The sequence below is a fragment of the Musa acuminata genome, chromosome BXJ2-3 (assembly GCF_036884655.1).
Source record: "Musa acuminata AAA Group cultivar baxijiao chromosome BXJ2-3, Cavendish_Baxijiao_AAA, whole genome shotgun sequence".
In the NCBI taxonomy this organism is placed as follows: Eukaryota; Viridiplantae; Streptophyta; class Magnoliopsida; order Zingiberales; family Musaceae; genus Musa; species Musa acuminata.
In genome coordinates, this window is record NC_088340.1 from 22,387,304 (window position 1) to 22,405,363 (window position 18,060).

Genomic DNA, 18,060 nt, shown 5'->3' on the forward strand with positions numbered 1-18,060 from the left:
CTGACCATTCTTTAATGTATATACACGCAGATAAAGCGACACCAAGAGGCAAGAAACCGTTTAGATTCTTTAACATGTGGAGTACTCATCCTCAATTTCTTGATGTTATCAGATCTGCTTGGAATGTTAATGTGCATGGATCCCCCCCTTACATCTTATATCGAAAGCTCAAAGCTTGTAAAGCAGCACTAAAGGAGTGGAATACAAATACCTTTGGCAATATTACCACCACAGTTCAATTTTGCAGGAAGGAACTAATGTCATTGCAACATAAACTGCAACTTCAGCCAAATGATGAGAATATTATCTACAAAGAGACAGAAGCCAGAAATAACTTCATGCAAGCCTTAAAACAGGAGGAAAGTTTTGTAAAGCAGAAGTCTCGATAGCATTGGCTTACACTAGGAGATTCCAATACTAAATTTTTCTATGCTTCAATTGCTACTCGAAGGGCTGTTAACCATATCAGCAAATGCAGAGACAAAAATGATAATCTTATTGAGAATTTAGATGAGGTTAAAGCACACACAAAGCAATTTTTTTATTCCTTACTCAATCAAACTGGGAAAACTAATAACATTCATGTGGAGCCGACTAGAAAACTTGATTTGGAAGCTATGTCAATCCTCAATGCCCCAATTACTGACGACGAAATTGTATGTGTTGTCTTTAAGTCACCAAAGCACAAAAGCCCAGGTCCAGATGGATTTCCAGCTGAATTTTACCAAACTGCTTGGTCTATTATTGGAAATGATGTGATCAAGGCTTGCCAACATTTTTTCTCTTCAGGTCATATTCTTAGAGAGATGAATTGCACCTTTATTTCTTTAATTCCGAAGAATGCAGGGGCTTATTCACTAGAGAACTATCGACCCATATCATTATGCAACTTTATTTACAAGATCATCTTCAAAGTATTAGCAAATAGAATGCAAAAGGTAATACACAAGATCATTAGCCCAAATCAAGCTGCTTTCATCAAAGGGAGAAGTATACATCACAACATTTTGCTTGCTAATGACTTGGTCAAAGATTTGCATTCAAAAGCAAGAGGGACAAAAATGTTTTAAAGCTGATTTACGGAAAGCCTTTGATTCAGTTAATAGGAAATTTATCTATAAGATGCTCCTCGATATGAACTTCCCACAGCAATGGGTTAATTGGATTCAATCTTGCCTGGAAACTCCAAAGTTTTCGATACTCTTTAATGGCTCACCTATTGGTTTTTTTGGGAGCACGAATGGCATCCGACAAGGTGATCCACTCTCTTTGTATCTTTTTACTATTGCGATGGAAGGACTTAGCTGTATGTTGGAACATGCAGTCTTAAATGGCAGCATTAAGGTACCCAATGTTGGCTCTATTCATATATCACATATAACATTTGTAAATGATTTACTTATCTTTCTCCAAAATGATCCAACTTCAGTAAATAACCTGGCTACTATTATGAATGACTTTGGTATGGTTTCTGGACTTCAGTTAAATCATGCGAAAAGTAAAGTATATATGAGTCCTTACGTTGAGGATAAGGTCTTTATTGCACAAACTTTGGGGGTTAGTGAGGGAAGCCTGCCAATTCCTTATTTGGGTCTCCCGCTCATATCCATAGGCATTCACAAAACCCACTGTCAGCCTATCCTGCAAAAAATAAAGAATAGAATTTCTTCTTGGAAAAATAGGCTTCTATCAAAAGCAGGACGACTCGAACTCATCCGTTCTGTATTGCACTCCTACTCTATATATTAGTGTAATGCATTTCTTCTGCCTGTTGGACTTCTCCAAGATATTGAATGGTTATTAATGAACTTCTTCTGGAATGACACAAATGATAAGGCAATGCATATGGTAAATTGGGATAGCATTTGCAAACCGAAAGATGAAGGGGGGCTAAACTTGAGAAATACTAGAGATTGGAATCAAGCATGCCTGGTACAACAATTGTGGGATCTTTTGCAAAACAAATGTTCCTTATGGTCACAATGGGTTTCTGCTATGTATCTTTCAAAGGAATCAATCTGGGAAATTTCAACAAGAACATACCACTCTGCAGCTTGGAAAGGAATTTTAAAGGCAAGGAATTGGCTAATCAAACACATTTCTTATGCAATCTCTTCTGGAACTAGTACTAATATGTGGTACGATCCTTGGGTGAATGGGAAGAGTATATTTCAATTATATGGTGACAGAATACGAAAAGATCTTGGGGCTCCCAAAGATTGGAAGGTTTCCGAGTTCATTGCTAACGGTACCTGGTGTCTCTCTAATCCTATTTCTCCCGAAATGTTATCACTTTGGCCGACTATCATAGCTATTCCAATCAGGAACAACTCTTCAGATATACTTATTTGGCCTCATGACAATGGCAAATTTAGTGCCACATCCGCATGGAATCAAATTAGGCAAAGAAATAACAAGTGGGTCCCAAGCAGTTGGACATGAGATCGACCGGGATCACAAAGACACTCCTTATGTACATGGTAGGCCCTTCTCAATAAACTACCTACAATAGACAATATGAAAAGAAGAGGTATCTATCATGTTAACCGATGCTCCCTTTGTTTGCAACAAGAAGAAACTGTTGACCACCTCTATTTTGCTTGTGCTTATACAAAATGGATATGGAAGGAGATTCTCCAGCGATTTGAACTCAATAGACTGCCGCAACCAAACTTGCACCAAGAACTAAGCGACCTTATGCAATGTTTCTCAAGAAAAGGGCCACTTACACAACTAGCAAAGGTTACTTTCAGATGTGCTATTTGGTGGATGTGGAAGGAGAGATGTAATAGAATCTTTGAATGTCAACACACAAACAATGCTCAGCTCTTGAAAGAGATTATTAGAGACTCAAGATCCTGTATGGAGCATGATCTCAAAACCGAGCACTTCACCCGAAGAGAAAAAGATATTTTTAACAAATTTAATTTTGCTATTAGCTAAAGATCTTGGGAATGATGCCAAATAATATACCCACAGGTAGTTATAGTCTACAGCATGTGTAGTCATAACTATCGCATTCGCACTCTATGAGTTACTTGGCTTTGTCTATGACTTGTATAGATAAAGCTATTTGTAGAAACTTTACACATAATGAATTTACTTTTACTTACCAAAAAAAAGTGTTGCACAGTGATCCTGTTGGAAAAAGGACAATCAGAGGTTATTACCAAGGAATCTAACATAAACCAAAGAAGTGTCGTGGTTGTTGCTCCAAGTAAAACTAAGGTAAGCAATATCGAATAATACCGTCTGGGTGGTACGTATCGATCCGACGGTATACCGATATGCGGACCGCTCGTTACGGGACAAAACGAATAATAATAATAATATAATATTTATTTATTTATTTATTTATTATTATTATTATTATTATTATTTTAGAAAAGGCTCGACGATGTCGCCTTTTTCGACGACGTCACCGAGGCGACGCAACGTAGCCGAGGTACTTATTTATTTATTTATTTATTATTTAAATAAACGAGACAACGTCGCGTCACCTCGACGACGTCACCCCGCGTGGGGAAGGAAAAGGCGACGTCGCCGAGGCGATGCAACATCGACTTTTAAATAAATAAAAAATATATATAAATATATATATATATATATAATCTTATTTATATATATATATATATATATATATATATATATATATATATATATATATATATATATATATATATATATACCGAATGGTATATCGCTCGGTATATCGCTCGATATACCATTCCGTACCGTACCGAGCAAACGCCGAAACACCGATATGATACGTTATTTTGAACCTTGAGTAAAACAGTTGTCGTGAAATCCCAAATCGATAAGACCAACATTGAAAATGAAGTTTTGGAAATCCACAACAGAACCACAAAGGTTGAAAGGTTTATCTCCAAGCTCATCCTCGGCTGAAAGAAAGGGATCAAAATCGTTGCAAACCAACCTAGGAGAATTAATAGAACTGATATCCATAAATATATTCTAAAGGTCACAACGACAACCAAAGAAGTACTGGAATAAACCATGGAAAAAAAACAAAAATAAAGGCAAGGAGGCACACCTGGTGTTTCCAGGATGATATTAAGACATTGAGGAAATTTACCGGGTGTCGCCTTGACCGAAGCAGTTCTCCATACCCACTATAATGTCACTAGAGCATCCATTGGCAGGGATGACGTCACCCTCTCAAGCAGATCCTAGCTTTCGGAAAAGGGCAAGGTTGTGGTCCTCAACAGATGACTCTCCAGTGTGACTAAGATTTTGTGAGGGCACTAAGTCACACGCGACCCTCCCACTCGATTGCACCACTGCAATTCTAGGATAAAATAAACAAGTTCAGAGGATGGACGCGAGAGATTCGCTGCATCAACAACATTGTCGCTGGTATGAAGGGTCTTCTTCTTCTTACTCCGAGCAATTGATAGGAAAAACGGGACTGAAGGGACCTTCTTAGGAGGCTTTCTCCTAGCTTTCGACCCCTCCTTGTCCATAACCTGAACCCACTCTGGATCCACTTCATCCGAGAGGAGATTGTCACCCCTCCTCAAGCCATCCCCTACAACTGTTGTGGAAGGCCTCCAACATCCTACAAACAAGGGATTCGAACACAAATACATGCATATTGACATTGGTATATTCCTCACTGTGACACATGCATTTTTAACAGTCGATTGCTTCAAGGGAGAAGAAATTTCAAGATTTTACCATAAATTCATGAGGAACCAATTTCTAAGAACATTTGGACAATTCTTAAACATGATGAACAATAAGATTCCATTATCATATTATGAGTATTAATGTATCTGATACTGTGCTGCCATCATACTACATCAGAAGAGCAGGAAATCAAAGAGAACTTCACTGACAAAATGAGTTATATTGTTTGAAGTATACGTTTGTAAGTATTATTGTATTGTACACATGACAATGAAAAATAATTTCATGATTGACGGAAATAATATAACAAATACCTGTATTGTGATTGTAATTAGAAGCTCTAGAAACATGATTGACTCACGGGCATGATTTCAAGAAATTTGCACCTGAGATCATTACACTTGCACTGCAAGGTCCCTGCAAAAATATGGTGATACAAGATGAGACTAGAGTGATTTTTCTCCATTAATTGGTTTGAAAATAACTAGTTGTAAGATGATGCAGCACCACAAACCTGATTAGACTCATTTGCTTTCTCACCACCTGAAATCAGGCAAAAAAGAGAGAAAAAGTAACATCTACCAAATTTAGTAGCTTCAAGTTCTCTGGCATGCTACAAGGCCACAGGGACTTGCAGGTTTCAAACAGAAGAAAACAAGAAAATATGGAAATTTATTAGGCTGACATCATCTGAAGTTTCAGCCATGGTCTAGCTAAAATCCTCGACAAGATAATGTTACAAAACAATGAATATAAGCATATTAAATTTCAAAATAGAACTAAAGTTTTAGTACAGATTATTATGCTTCATTACATTCTGGCCACTCAAACAGAGGCCGGAAGGGGAAAAAATTCTGACGTCCTGAGTTATTACTTAGAATATAACAAAGAAAGCATGTGACTGATTCCAAACAAGTAGGACAGGCTACAGCCCCTCTTAACTAGAGGCTTCAGTAAAGCACTAAATAAGCTATGACAACAATGCTAATTCTTGGAAGACTTCTCCTCGGTGTTCAAAGTTTCTGAAGTCATCAAAACTAGCACATCCTGGACTCAAAAGAATTGTATCACCTAAACATAACACAAATATTTGATCAGCTTCTCTTAAGAATCTAACCAAACATAGAAGCTTTGATGGAATAGAAAATATAAAACAGCATATAACCAAACATGCAGCCCCTGAAAAAGTTAAAATTTCTCATAAGTATACTGTCATGTGATCTTAATAATAAATACAGCAAAGTGATTTATGTGCATTGGTTACCATTCAGCAAAAAACAATGGATACAATGATGCATCACAATGAAGGAAAGATTTCATAGAATATTTAGAAAGCTAAGCAAGGTTTGTTTTACTCTGAAAGACAAATCAAAAGGACTGTCAGTAAACTAATACTAGTTACGGACAAAGTAGGCTAGATCATTCCACTTTTACAAACCGTGCCCTTTTTTCATTAGATGTGTGTGTCTACAACAGCAAATCATAAGGTCCCAACTATATGGGGTCTGCTACATGAATGTTGTCCACAACATTCAAACTCTTTTTACAGTTTTTTTAGGGTTTCTATATCTAAAACCCAAAGCCCCAAGAGCATGTGGCAACTGAAATATCCAGACTACAGCTAATTCTCTGAAGATAAAAATTTGGACTTGCTTGTAAAACCAATGAAAAATTGCATTGCAAAGGAGAATTGCTATAAAAGATAAATATTTCTTAGTTCCAACAGCAACAAGAAAAAATAGGAAGACGGAAGCTCCTACTTGCACCTAAATCTTTTAATAGGAAGGAAAAAGGCAAAATGTCCAAAACTAGACAACTTTGGTTCCTGATAAAGACTACAAGTATGCTTCAAAGAGAAAAAAGCCAAACCATATGTTGCCATGTTTTTGGCAATATCCACAGCTTGTTTAAGATTCATGGCTCTGACACAAGGAACTTCTAGACCACCATCACAGAGTGTTTTCTGGATCATTGCACCTGATGATCCAAACTAAAAAAAATCCATGATATTGTTGGTTAACAAACCTATCATCAGAAATTTAATTTATAAAGTAAGAAAAGTATAAACTAGTGGATCTAGTCATATAAGCACAACCAGCTTCAACTAGAAAATATCTTACCGTGATAACACCTTTGTGGTGTTTAAGATCGTCTATTAGTTGTTCAAAACCATTGGATTCTCGATCATTCAAAGCCTAGAAAAGCACATAAGCATGACAAGTAAGACATATAATGCCATATGATTTCCCTTCTTAAAAATTTGTAACTTAATTAAAGATGTAGACATCAAGTATAAGCAACTGAATCCAACAGCCAACATTAAGAAACTTTAAGACTGTACTGACATGACAGTTTATACAAAGGCAAGTCAATATTCTAAAAACACCTATAATGTTTACAATATCAATGTTATCATAGGGATATGGTGATACTCAAGAACTCATGTACCTCCCAACATTTAAAAAACTTACAAAGAAAGAAAAAAATATCTAAAAGCCATTATGATTAAAAACGTTCTGTTGAAAACACATGTTATGAGTTGAAGGTCAAACTAAAGTTACCTTTGCAACACCACCAAGAAGAACAACAGCATTATGTTCTTTTAAACCCTTTAATCCTGTCAAGGTTGATTCAACATTTGTTGCCTTGCTGTCATCCACCCATGTTATTCCATGTGCATCTATGCAAACTGTATTTAGCAAATCCATCAAAACTTGCAAATAATATAAAACCATGTCCAGGAATAAATCAAATCCAGAACAACCATGAACAAAGTAATATATATTTTTTCTGAGTGAACAGGAGTGACATCTTCAGAAGAAAATTTATTTTGACCAACAATTCCACTTGAAATAATTTGTAAAAAGAGGTGTAAGATAATTCAAACAGTTAATCACATAGTATTCAGGTAAAGCAGGCCCCAAACTTATGCAAGTCAGCAATAATGTTTATCATGTGAGCAAGACCCCACATTTTAAATTTGAGTGTCAACTCAATCCTATGATGATCTTTGTCTATAGTTCATTGGTTTTCTTACCTCAAGCAAATTGAAATTCTTGTCTTTGATGTCATTGAACTACAATGACACAGGAGTGTCTAATTTGTTACAATTTGCTCATAAGGACCTTGCTGATGATATAGTATTTTTTTCAGCCAATAATGTTGCCTCAATCTTCAACTCAGCCTACTCAAATATGACAGCTCATCAGCATATTCCCTGCACAAAGTTAAAACTATTTCAATATGCTTTTCTTCATAACCAAGGAATGCTTTAAAGGAGTTGGTTTGCAGCTGTAAAACATTTAATTTAGAAATTCCCTATGCATGAAGGGTTGTTTCATGCAAGGTTCGCAATACCGTACCGTACCGGTATTTCGACCTGGGCTCGGTACCGGTATGGTACGGTGTACCGAGCGGTACACCCAAGTGTACCGAGCACTGTAGCACTGCTACAGTGCGGACCGGTACCGGGCGATCCGCGTATCACTGGCCTATCGGACCGGTACGTACCGCCCGTACCGGGCGGTACGATTCGGTATGGCAGACACTGGTTTCATGCACTAGTACTTATTTGGTGTTTAGGGCTTAGAAAGGACTTTAGAACTGATGATATTTTGGCAGAAGCTCTCTTGGAGTTCTCTTGAAAACTTTGTATCTCTTGGATACTTCCTTGAATGGTGAGTCTTTTATTTTCAGTTCTGTATCTTTGTTTAATTTCCTTGGGGTGATTAATTCTCTGTATCCTTTTGTGATTTTAAACTTGGTGGTGAGCTGTTTTTTTTTCGATCTTATTGAAGTATTATCCTGAGTTCGTACATTTTCTATCTGAAAAACTATACCATCAGTTTTCTTTCGAAATCTATTCTACTTTACCCACATTCTGCATCACACCGGTATCAGTTTGGTATCAGAGCTAAAGGTTAGAGATCATAGTGAGGCGGAATAGAAAAGATATAGTTGGTAAAGGTAGTTGCCATGAAGATGATGCTGAGTCATTAAGGCTGCAGCTACGAAGATTGCTACGTAGTCTACAAGAAGAAAATGAAATAATCGAAGAACTTCAAAGTAGACACAACCAGCATGAAAATGATGTCCATGAATTTACTTCTGATGATTATACACCTCCTCATCCAAGGGAGTCGAGAAGATTTCGGACAAGGCATGGAGTTCAAGACGAGTGGCAAAAAAAATACAACCCAAGATTGGATATTCCAGAGTTTGAAGATAAAATTAATGTTGATGACTTTATTGATTGGCTTAATACAGTGGAAATAATTTTCATTTTTCAAGAACCACCATAACAAAAGGTAAAATTTGTGACACTTAAACTTAGACGGAATGCATCTTTTTAGTGGAAAAATATGAAGAAACAAAGAGAACGTGAGGGGAAGAGTAAGATCGTGACATGGGAAAAAATGAAAAGGGAGTTGATGAGAAAATATTTACTTGACAATTATCGACAAGAGATATTTCTCAAAATCCATGATTTTAAGCAAAAAGATCTTAGTGTGGATGAGTACATAGCAGAATTCGATAACCTAATGTTAAAAGGAGAGCTTATGGAACCAGAAGAGCAAACCATTACAAGATTCTTAGGAGGTCTGAAGTATAAGATTGCTAAAGTTGTTCAACTGCAATCATATTGGTCTTTAAATGATATGAGCAAGCTGGCATTAAAAGTTAAAAAGCAATAGAAATTTGAAAAGAGTTCTCGATACGATTCAAAAGAAGGTTATACAAAAGGAGGAAGTTCCAAGCCTACTTTACAAAGCAAGGTGATATCGAAGGTGCAAAAAAAGGGTGAAGAATCTATTGGGAGCAAAAAAAACCTAATTCTTCTACCCAAGTGGCCGAAAATGCTTCAAATGTCATGGTTTTGGGTATATTGCTTCAAATTGTCGAAATAGGAGGATTGTAACTTTGGTTGAAGATCATAGTGATGGAGGAGTAGATGAAGCCGACGACGAACCAAAATATGATGAAGATAAGGAAGAGGTTACTTATGCAGATCATGATTTGTCTATTGTATTGCAACGTAGCTTACAAGTATCTTATGTGGCCGAGGATAAAAAACGTGTATCACACTAAATGCACTTCTCTTGGCAAGGTGTGCTTGGTGATCATCGACAGCGGCAGCTTTAAGAATGTGGTATCTTTGAAGATGATGAAGAAGCTAAAGTTAGACACAATCCCTCATCCACATCCATACCAATTATGTTGGTTGCAAAAAGAAAATGACATCAAGGTAACTAAAAGATATTTAGTTTCGTTTTCTATTAGCAAGTATTATAAAGACGAAGTATGGTGTGATGTTGCTCCTATGGACACTTGTCATTTGCTGTTGAGAAGACCTTGGCATTATGATAGAAGGGTGTTGTATGATGGCTACAAACATACTTATTCTTTTAAGATGAATAAAAAGAAGATTATCTTAGCTCCATTACAATCTTCCGAAATCAGTGCACTAAAGAAGGAAGTTAGTGCTTTTATGTCCTATGGCGAATGCAAAGGTGAATTAGACAAGGGTGGTCATGTTATGGCTCTAGTAGTAGTAGAGGAAAATGAATAACACAAGAAGACACCAGCAATCATGAAACAAATCCTGGAGAAGTTTAAAGATGTTATACTGGAAGAGATTCCACATGGCCTTCCACCTTTGAGAGACATCCAGTATCATATGGATCTTATTCAAAGGGCTATTCTACCTAACAAGGCCGCCTACAGAATAAGTCCCAAGGAGCATGGAGAACTTCAAAGACAAGTGGACGAGTTGATGGAAAAGGGATTGATTCGGGAAAGCATGAATCCTTGTGCAGTTCCAACCTTGTTGATGCCTAAGAATGATGGTTCTTGGAGAATGTGTGTGGACAGTCGCACCATCAACAAAATCACAATGGACTATCGTTTTCCTATTCCAAGGTTAGATGATTTACTTGATCAATTGTGTGGTGCTTATATTTTCTCTAAAATTGATTTGAGGAGTGGTTTTCACCAAATAAGAATGAGGCTTGGAGATGAGTGAAAAACAACATTTAAAATTAAAGAATGCTTATATGAATGGTTGGTTATGCCATTTAGGTTATCTAATACTCCTAGCACTTTCATGAGATTTATAAATCACATACTTGAGCCATGCATTAGAATATTTGTTGTAGTTTACTTTAACGGTATATTGGTGTCTAGCAAGAGCGAAGAGGAGCATATGAATCATCTGAAAGAGATCTTTTTTATTTTGAGGTAGAAAAAACTTTATGCTAATCTAAAGCAGTATGATTTCTTTACTTCTAGTGTTGTACTTTTGGGATATGTTGTTTCAAAAGATAGAATCATGATGGATCAAAGTAAGGTAGAAGCTATTCTCAATTGACCAACACCTGCTTCATTGTATGATGTGAGGAGTTTCCATGGCTTAACTTCCTTTTACAGAAGATTCATCAAGAGTTTCAACTCTATTGTCGCTCCAATCACCGAATGTCTGATATGTGATAAATTAAAATGGATTAGTGAGGCTAATGATGCTTTTGAGCTTTTAAAAAAAAAGGTGACCGAAGCTCCTATCTTAGTTCTACCAAATTTTGACAATGTGTTTGAGGTTGAATATGATGTATCTAATGTGGGAATTGGTGCTATTTTGAGTCAAGACAGAAAGCCTATTGCATTATTTAGTGAAAAACTAAATGATACGAGAAAGAAATATTTTACCTATGACAAGGAGTTTTATGTCACTTATCGAGCTTTATCTCATTGGAGTCAATATCTTCTTGTCAAGCCATTTGTCCTATATTCTGATCATGAGACATTAAAGTTCTTTAATCACCAACACAAGCTAAACAAGAGACATGCAGCTTGGGTGGAGTTTTTGCAATCTTATAACTTTACAATCAAGCATAAATCTAGTGTTCAAAATGTAGTTGCTGACGCATTGAGCAGAAAGTATTTTTTATTATCAGCAATGAAAGCCAAAGTGGTTGGATTTAAAACATTCAAATATTTTTATGAGAACAATATAGATTTCGGCTCAATATGGTAGAATTATAAATTGTGTTCCTTTCAACAATTTTCTATCTTTGATGATTTTCTTTTTCGAGCTAATGTTTTATGTGTTCCATCTTGTTCTTTGAGACAAGTAATTCTAGCTAAAGCTCACGGTGGTGTTTTGGGTGGATATTTCGATAGAGACAAGACTAACTCTTGTTCAATAAAACTTTTATTGGCCTAAGATGTTTAGAGATGTGGAGAGACATGTAAAGCAATACCGAGTGTATCATTTGGCAAAAACAAGAAGTCAAAATTCTGGATTGTACACTCCATTGTCTGTGTCAAATGCTCTATGGGAGGAAGTGAGTCTTAATTTCGTTTTAGGACTACCAAGAACTCAAAGGAACAAGAATTCTATCACGGTTGTTATTGACAGATTTTCAAAAATGTCTCACTTTGTTCCCTGCAATAAATTGAATAATGCATCTCATATTGTTGATTTGTATTTTAAGGAGATTATTAAATTGCATGGTATTCCAAGAACTATAGTGTCTAATCGAGATTCAAAATTTCTTAGTTATTTTTGGAGAACTCTTTGGAGGAAGATGAGTACTTCTGTGAATTTCAGCAGCTCGCATCATCCACAAACCAATGTGTCACGGACAAACTTCGAAACAGGATGTTTGATGTAATGCTTATGTATGTCCGTGTCTTTTCGTATGTTCATGCTTTGCCTAACATGTAGAGGGACAACCGAAGGTTTAATAGTCCCATTTTAGTTGGGTTTGGTGGTCGTTTTAGGCTTGTAAATAAAGGTTATGTCATGTGGACACTTATGAGAGATTTTCGATCTGTAGTGGACCATTTTACCCTTTGTTGTGCAACTGTTTAGAGCTTGTAAAGTCTGTTTGTAATTTGCATTGTCTATTAAGTGTTTTCGAAAATGTTTGATTATGGATCCCGAATGAGGCGTTTTCTCTAACCTGTTCTCTCGTTTGTGGGTCCTAAAGGACATGGGAGGCTTCGGGGAGGCTGACCTTTGCGGACGGACACGCAAGGGTGCCGCACGACTTAAGCAAAACCAGCTAAGTCCGTGACAAATGGTATCAGAGCGGGACAAGCACTCATAGAAACACTTAGCATGCAAACGTGGGGGACCTAGCGGGGCTGTGTTGAGGGCAGTCAGCACACGCGTGACCTTTTGGGGGAAAACGGGCATGGAGATGCAAGGAAAAGGAGTCGCTCGCACGACTTAAGCAAAACCAGCTAAGTCCGTGACAAATGGTATCAGAGCGGGACAAGCACTCATAGAAACACTTAGCATGCAAACGTGGGGGACCTAGCGGGGCTGTGTTGAGGGCAGTCAGCACACGCGTGACCTTTTGGGGGAAAACGGGCATGGAGATGCAAGGAAAAGGAGTCGCTCGGAGGAGTGGGCATTTGAGATTGGCATTCAGAGGAATGGCCAACCCTTCGCACAAGAGGCACCACGAGAACAGGCAAGCTTGAAAGAATGCGGAGCGCATAAAGGTTAGGATGGGTGAGTTTGAGCTACGGCTCAACGTTGACAACTAGACATGATGGTGCTCAAGGCAAGCGAGGCGCTTAGTAAAAGATGAGACCATGCAAGGTGGAATGAATTGCTCAGCGACCGAAAGAGTTGTGCAATGCGCACAGAGGTGAGGGGAATTGCTAACTCAAAGAATTTGGTACTCATGCATGAGCTTGTATGTGGACGATGGAATGTTCACGGTCATCCCAAGGCGACCAAAACTCAACGCCATGGAGCATTGAAACTTTCTCTTCGGCATGTGAAGGATACGTCCGTAGGAGGTTAAAGTGTGCAACGAGTTCAGCATGTTGCTAGGCCTTGAGTGGTGCAGCGGGGGCTGTATTGACGTGGAGTCACAATCTAGCAAGTGCGTTTGCAGGAGGCAGAACAATGCACAGTTTGTTCAGCAAATCGGAGTAGTCCAAGGGGATGGTGGATTCCGAAACGAAGAGAGATGTTGCTCCAACGAGATAAGTCCCGGCTCTCCAAAGGGAGAATCATGTGGGACGAACCTCACATGTTGAGGAGTACCTCAACAAACAACAACTCCACGAAGCTCAATGGACTAAGCAAGCGGCGAGGAGTCGTCGCATGATCTCGCTCGAGAGAATACATTGGTGGATGCATTGCGAGATCAAGTGGGGGAGCGACCCAAAGCAACACAAGTGAAGGCAAACTTGGAGTCGATATGGAGATCGGACTCGAGAGAGGGCTGACCCCTGGAATGGTGGACAGGAAGGCCACCATCAACTCAATGCAAAAACGAGCGGAGCAACTTGGGTGTAACTTGGCAAAGTACCCAAGCCGCATGAAGGGAGCCAACTTAGAAGATGGAACATGGAGCAGAGGCACAGTGCTTTCCTTGGACAATGGTCAAGGACATGAACTCTTGCAGAGGCAAGAGCAGGATCATGTTGTTCTATGGGTCCTTCATTCTGTCGGAGCAGACTCATCTTACATGGTGCCAAAGACGAAGGGAGCTTCTAGGCACATACACCTTATCTCGGAAAAGCATTTGATGGAGGAACTAAGGCAACTCAAGTTGCGGAGGCGAAGTTGGGTTTAGAAGGCCTTGGCACGGGGCAAGAGGACGCGGAGGCGGGTACTCTTGAAGAATATGCCACAGTGTTGTCATTCAAGTTGCCATGAAGGAAGCGATGCGCAGCGAAAATTGTGTTGGTAGGGGCAGAGGCCCAGGATCTAAACAATGGTGCACTAATTGCAGCGAAGTCGTGGGACTTCGGGAGCTACTAGGTGACGGACTGTCCTAGAGCGGTGCTTCATCTAGGTGTGACCCAAGAGTGGGTGGATGAAGGTCGATTGCCAAATGAGCGAACAAAATCGAAGGCGGAAGAGATCCTGCGATGTATTGGCAGAGGCCACACATAGAGGGATTACAATTCGAGTTCATCCCACAAGGATCAGAATGCAATGGAGATGTCACCAGGAGGCGACATGATACAGCGGATCATGATGGAACAGTTCGTGGCAATGCGATACACATGAATGAGTCCCGTGAGGGACTAGATCATATAGAGGTATGATCGGGAGCTTCTGGAAGCTCCACTTCGGTGAACAACACGACAGCAAGAAGGGCTATGGATTCAAGGAGTGAAGGCCATGGTACCACAAAGGTGGGTCTTCCATACGTGCATCGGATTTTGCATCGGATGGAAGCTGATAGGGGTAAAAACGAATAGGACATGACGCACCGGATTTGACGTAACACTGCCCCATGACAACCGCCCCAAACGGCGCACCACGCCAAGGGACAAGCATTAATACCAGCGTAACGCGCACCCTCACCGACCGTACCCGCACGGCCTCGTCTTGCTGACCCCGTACGACCGGACAGAGCAGGGGAAGGCGTCGGCCAAGGCTTGCCACACCCTACAACTCGACCTTACCGCGCAACGCCCACAACGGCAACAAACGCGATCAGGAGTACGGCTCTGCCCCTACGGGGTGGCATCAGGTAACATCAAGCTCACCTATAAATACCCACGGGCTCCCAGCCGGCGAGGTAAGCAGACAAGCACACGATTTTCCCCTAAAACTCCCCTCTACACCACTAACTTGACCGTTGGAGGGGTCGGGCCGAATCGCCGACCCGACCTTTGTGCAGGTATTCGGGGAAAGCCGACCCAGCGACGCGGAGCATCCCGGCCTTATTCCCAGCCTGGCAGCCTCGCCTGATCCTAGTCGTTCGGACCCCTGAACCAGCCGCGTCGACCCCCAGGTCACGGCTAAAAAAGTTACTTACCGTAACAGATTGGCGCTAGAAGGAGGGCCTCCGAATGACAAACGATCAGCAAACCCGCCTTGGCGAGCCCCCAGCCATTGGGTTCCCCGCCCCGGGGGAACACCCCCCGCACGATGAAGCTCGCGACGAACACCCCGCAGCGACGTCGGAGCGTTACTGGCGATTATTCAACGACCCAGGTTTATCACCTCCCGACGGCGCCCCCACCGACCCGCCGCCGGTACCTCCGGAGGCCTTTCACGACCTCACCCACCAAGTCAGAGCCCTAACGAGTATGGTGCAGACCATCATCCCGATCATCTCGCAGCGAACCCCCCCGCACGGGGCTCACCCTTCGCAGCAACGGGAAACCCTCGTCCGGGCTCACATGCCCCTCTCCGGGCTCCCTGGCTCACCCCAGAACCCGACGGTTCGGCCCGGGAGCCGGGAGGCGGAGGATACGACGAGCCGTCCCGAGCGCGAGGCTCCGTCCGCCGATTCTACAAATGCCCTACGAGCCTAGCTGTGCCTCGTCAGTCGAAGACTCGACGAAGTACAACAGGAGGTCCGTAGGTCCAAAGGGGACCTCGGGGTGGACAGATAGCAAGGATCCCCGTTCACCCCCGAGATCCAAGATCAGGCGATCCCGCCACACTTCCGCCTCCCCTCGCTGGACGCATACGACGGCACCGCCGACCCAGCAGACCACGTGGCCACTTTTTGCGCCCAGATGGCGCTATACGGGACTTCCGACACCTTGATGTGCAGGGCATTCCCGACGACCCTACGGGGTCCGGCCCGCGCGTGGTACAGCAACCTGAAGGCCGGGACCATCGCCTCCTTCGACCAACTCGCCAGAGACTTCGAGCTCAGTTTCCTGGCTTACGCTCGACCGAAACCGTCCGTGGCATTACTCCTCGGACTCAACCAGAGGGAGGACGAGCCCCTCTCCCATTTTGTGAACCGCTTCACGACACAAATTCGCGGACTGTCGGACGCTCACCCCTCTCTATTGATGCAGGCATTCATGACAGGCCTGCGACCTTCCCGGTTCTTCTGGTCCCTCGTGGAGCGACCCCCTGCCGCGGTTCCCGAAATGATTCAGCGTGCTGGCCAGTTCATCGCCGCAGAAACGTGGATGGCTGGGAAGCGGGAGCAACACAAGAAAGTCAAGACGGAGCCGCCCCGACAGCAGCAGCCCTCCGCCTCCCGTCGCAGGTTGGATAGATCCGACCCGAGGTCTCATCTCCCTGTCTTGAGTTCTTCGCATACGGAAATACTTCTCCATGAGAAGGGGAAGGGATTACTCAAGGGATTACTCAAGGAGCCCCACCCGATGAGGAGCCCACGAGAGCTCGCGGACCGCTCGAAATACTGCCGTTTTCATCGGCAGCATGGGCACGACACTGAGCAGTGCCGTGAGCTAAAAAGGCAGATCGAGGAGCTTGTCCGCCGAGGGCATCTCGGCCACTACCTTCCACCGGTCAAGGAGCCGTCACCTCGCCCGGAAGGCCCCGTTGAACGACACATCGACATGATAGCCGGGGGGCCGGCAGCGGGGGGGGGGCTCCGTGTCGGGCAGAAAGGCGTATGCCCGGGCCACTCCCGACGAAGCCTCGGGATACGAGCCCGAGCCCGAGATTACCTTCCCAACCGGAGCTGCCGAGCGACCTGACCACGACGACGCCCTGGTAATATCAGCCAGGATAGCCAACGCGCAGGTAAGAAGGATCATGGTCGACACGGGAAGCTCGGCTGATATACTTTACTTTGGTGCCTTCCAGAAGCTCGGCTTAGCCAAGGAATGCATGCGCCCGATCGGTTCAACGCTCACCGGGTTCACGGGAGAGTCAATATCACCTTTGGGGGCCATCACTTTGCCCCTAACCCTGGGCGTCCCGCCGAGGTCAAAAACGGTGATGACCGCCTTTTTGGTGGTCGACCTTCCTACGGCCTACAATGCCATACTGGGACGGCCGACCCTCAATAAAACCAGAGCCTTTGTCTCGACCTACTATCAAACCATCAAATTCCCGACTCACGCAGGGGTCGGAGAAGTCATCGGGAGCCCTCGTGAGTCCAGACGGTGCTACTTAACCGCCGTTTCACTGCACAAGAGGACCAGAGTCGAGCCACCGCTGGAGGACCCGCGGGAGACAAAAAGACCGGCCCCTCATCCCGAGCCGAAGGGGCCCACCATTGATGTACCATTACAAGAAGCCCGACCCGACCGAACGGTCAAGGTAGGATCGAAGCTACCCGAGCGGGAACGAGAGCAGCTCGTCGGACTCCTACGGGAAAACGCCGACATCTTCGCCTGGTCCCCGTCTGATATGACGGGCGTCGACCCGGGGGTGGCGCAGCACCACCTTAACATCCCACCTGACGCTCGCCCGGTAAAGCAAAGACCCAGACGGCAGGCCCCTGATCGGCAGCAGGTTATACAAGAGGAGGTGACCCGTCTCTTAGCAGCAGGCTTCATAGAGAAAGCCAAGTATCCTCAATGGCTGTCCAATGTAGTCCTCGTGAAAAAACACAATGGAAGCTGGAGGATGTGCGTTGACTACACCAGTCTCAACAATGCATGCCCAAAAGATTGTTACCCCCTCCCAAGAATCGACCAGTTGGTCGATGCCAC

The 18,060-nt window shown here is 42.6% G+C and overlaps 1 protein-coding gene across 5 annotated transcripts in view; it reads right to left on the reverse strand.

Annotated features, from left to right (window-relative positions):
- Positions 1-3,982: 3,982 nt before the first annotated feature.
- The window catches only part of LOC103973737 (uncharacterized), a 47,208-nt gene continuing 33,130 nt past the window's right edge, over positions 3,983-18,060 (reverse strand). For 2 of the 5 annotated variants that reach the window (XM_065099395.1, XM_065099398.1), the window contains exons 10-12: positions 7,212-7,339; positions 6,771-6,845; positions 5,398-6,640 (exon numbers count right to left, since the gene is read on the reverse strand). In XM_065099395.1, the coding sequence (XP_064955467.1) occupies positions 6,407-6,640; positions 6,771-6,845; positions 7,212-7,339 (437 nt within the window). In that variant the 3' untranslated portion in view covers positions 5,398-6,406. Of the gene's footprint in view, positions 5,068-5,164; positions 5,194-5,397; positions 6,641-6,770; positions 6,846-7,211; positions 7,340-18,060 lie in introns of those variants that run through there. The other 3 variants (XM_065099397.1, XM_065099396.1, XM_065099399.1) reach the window with 3 other exon arrangements.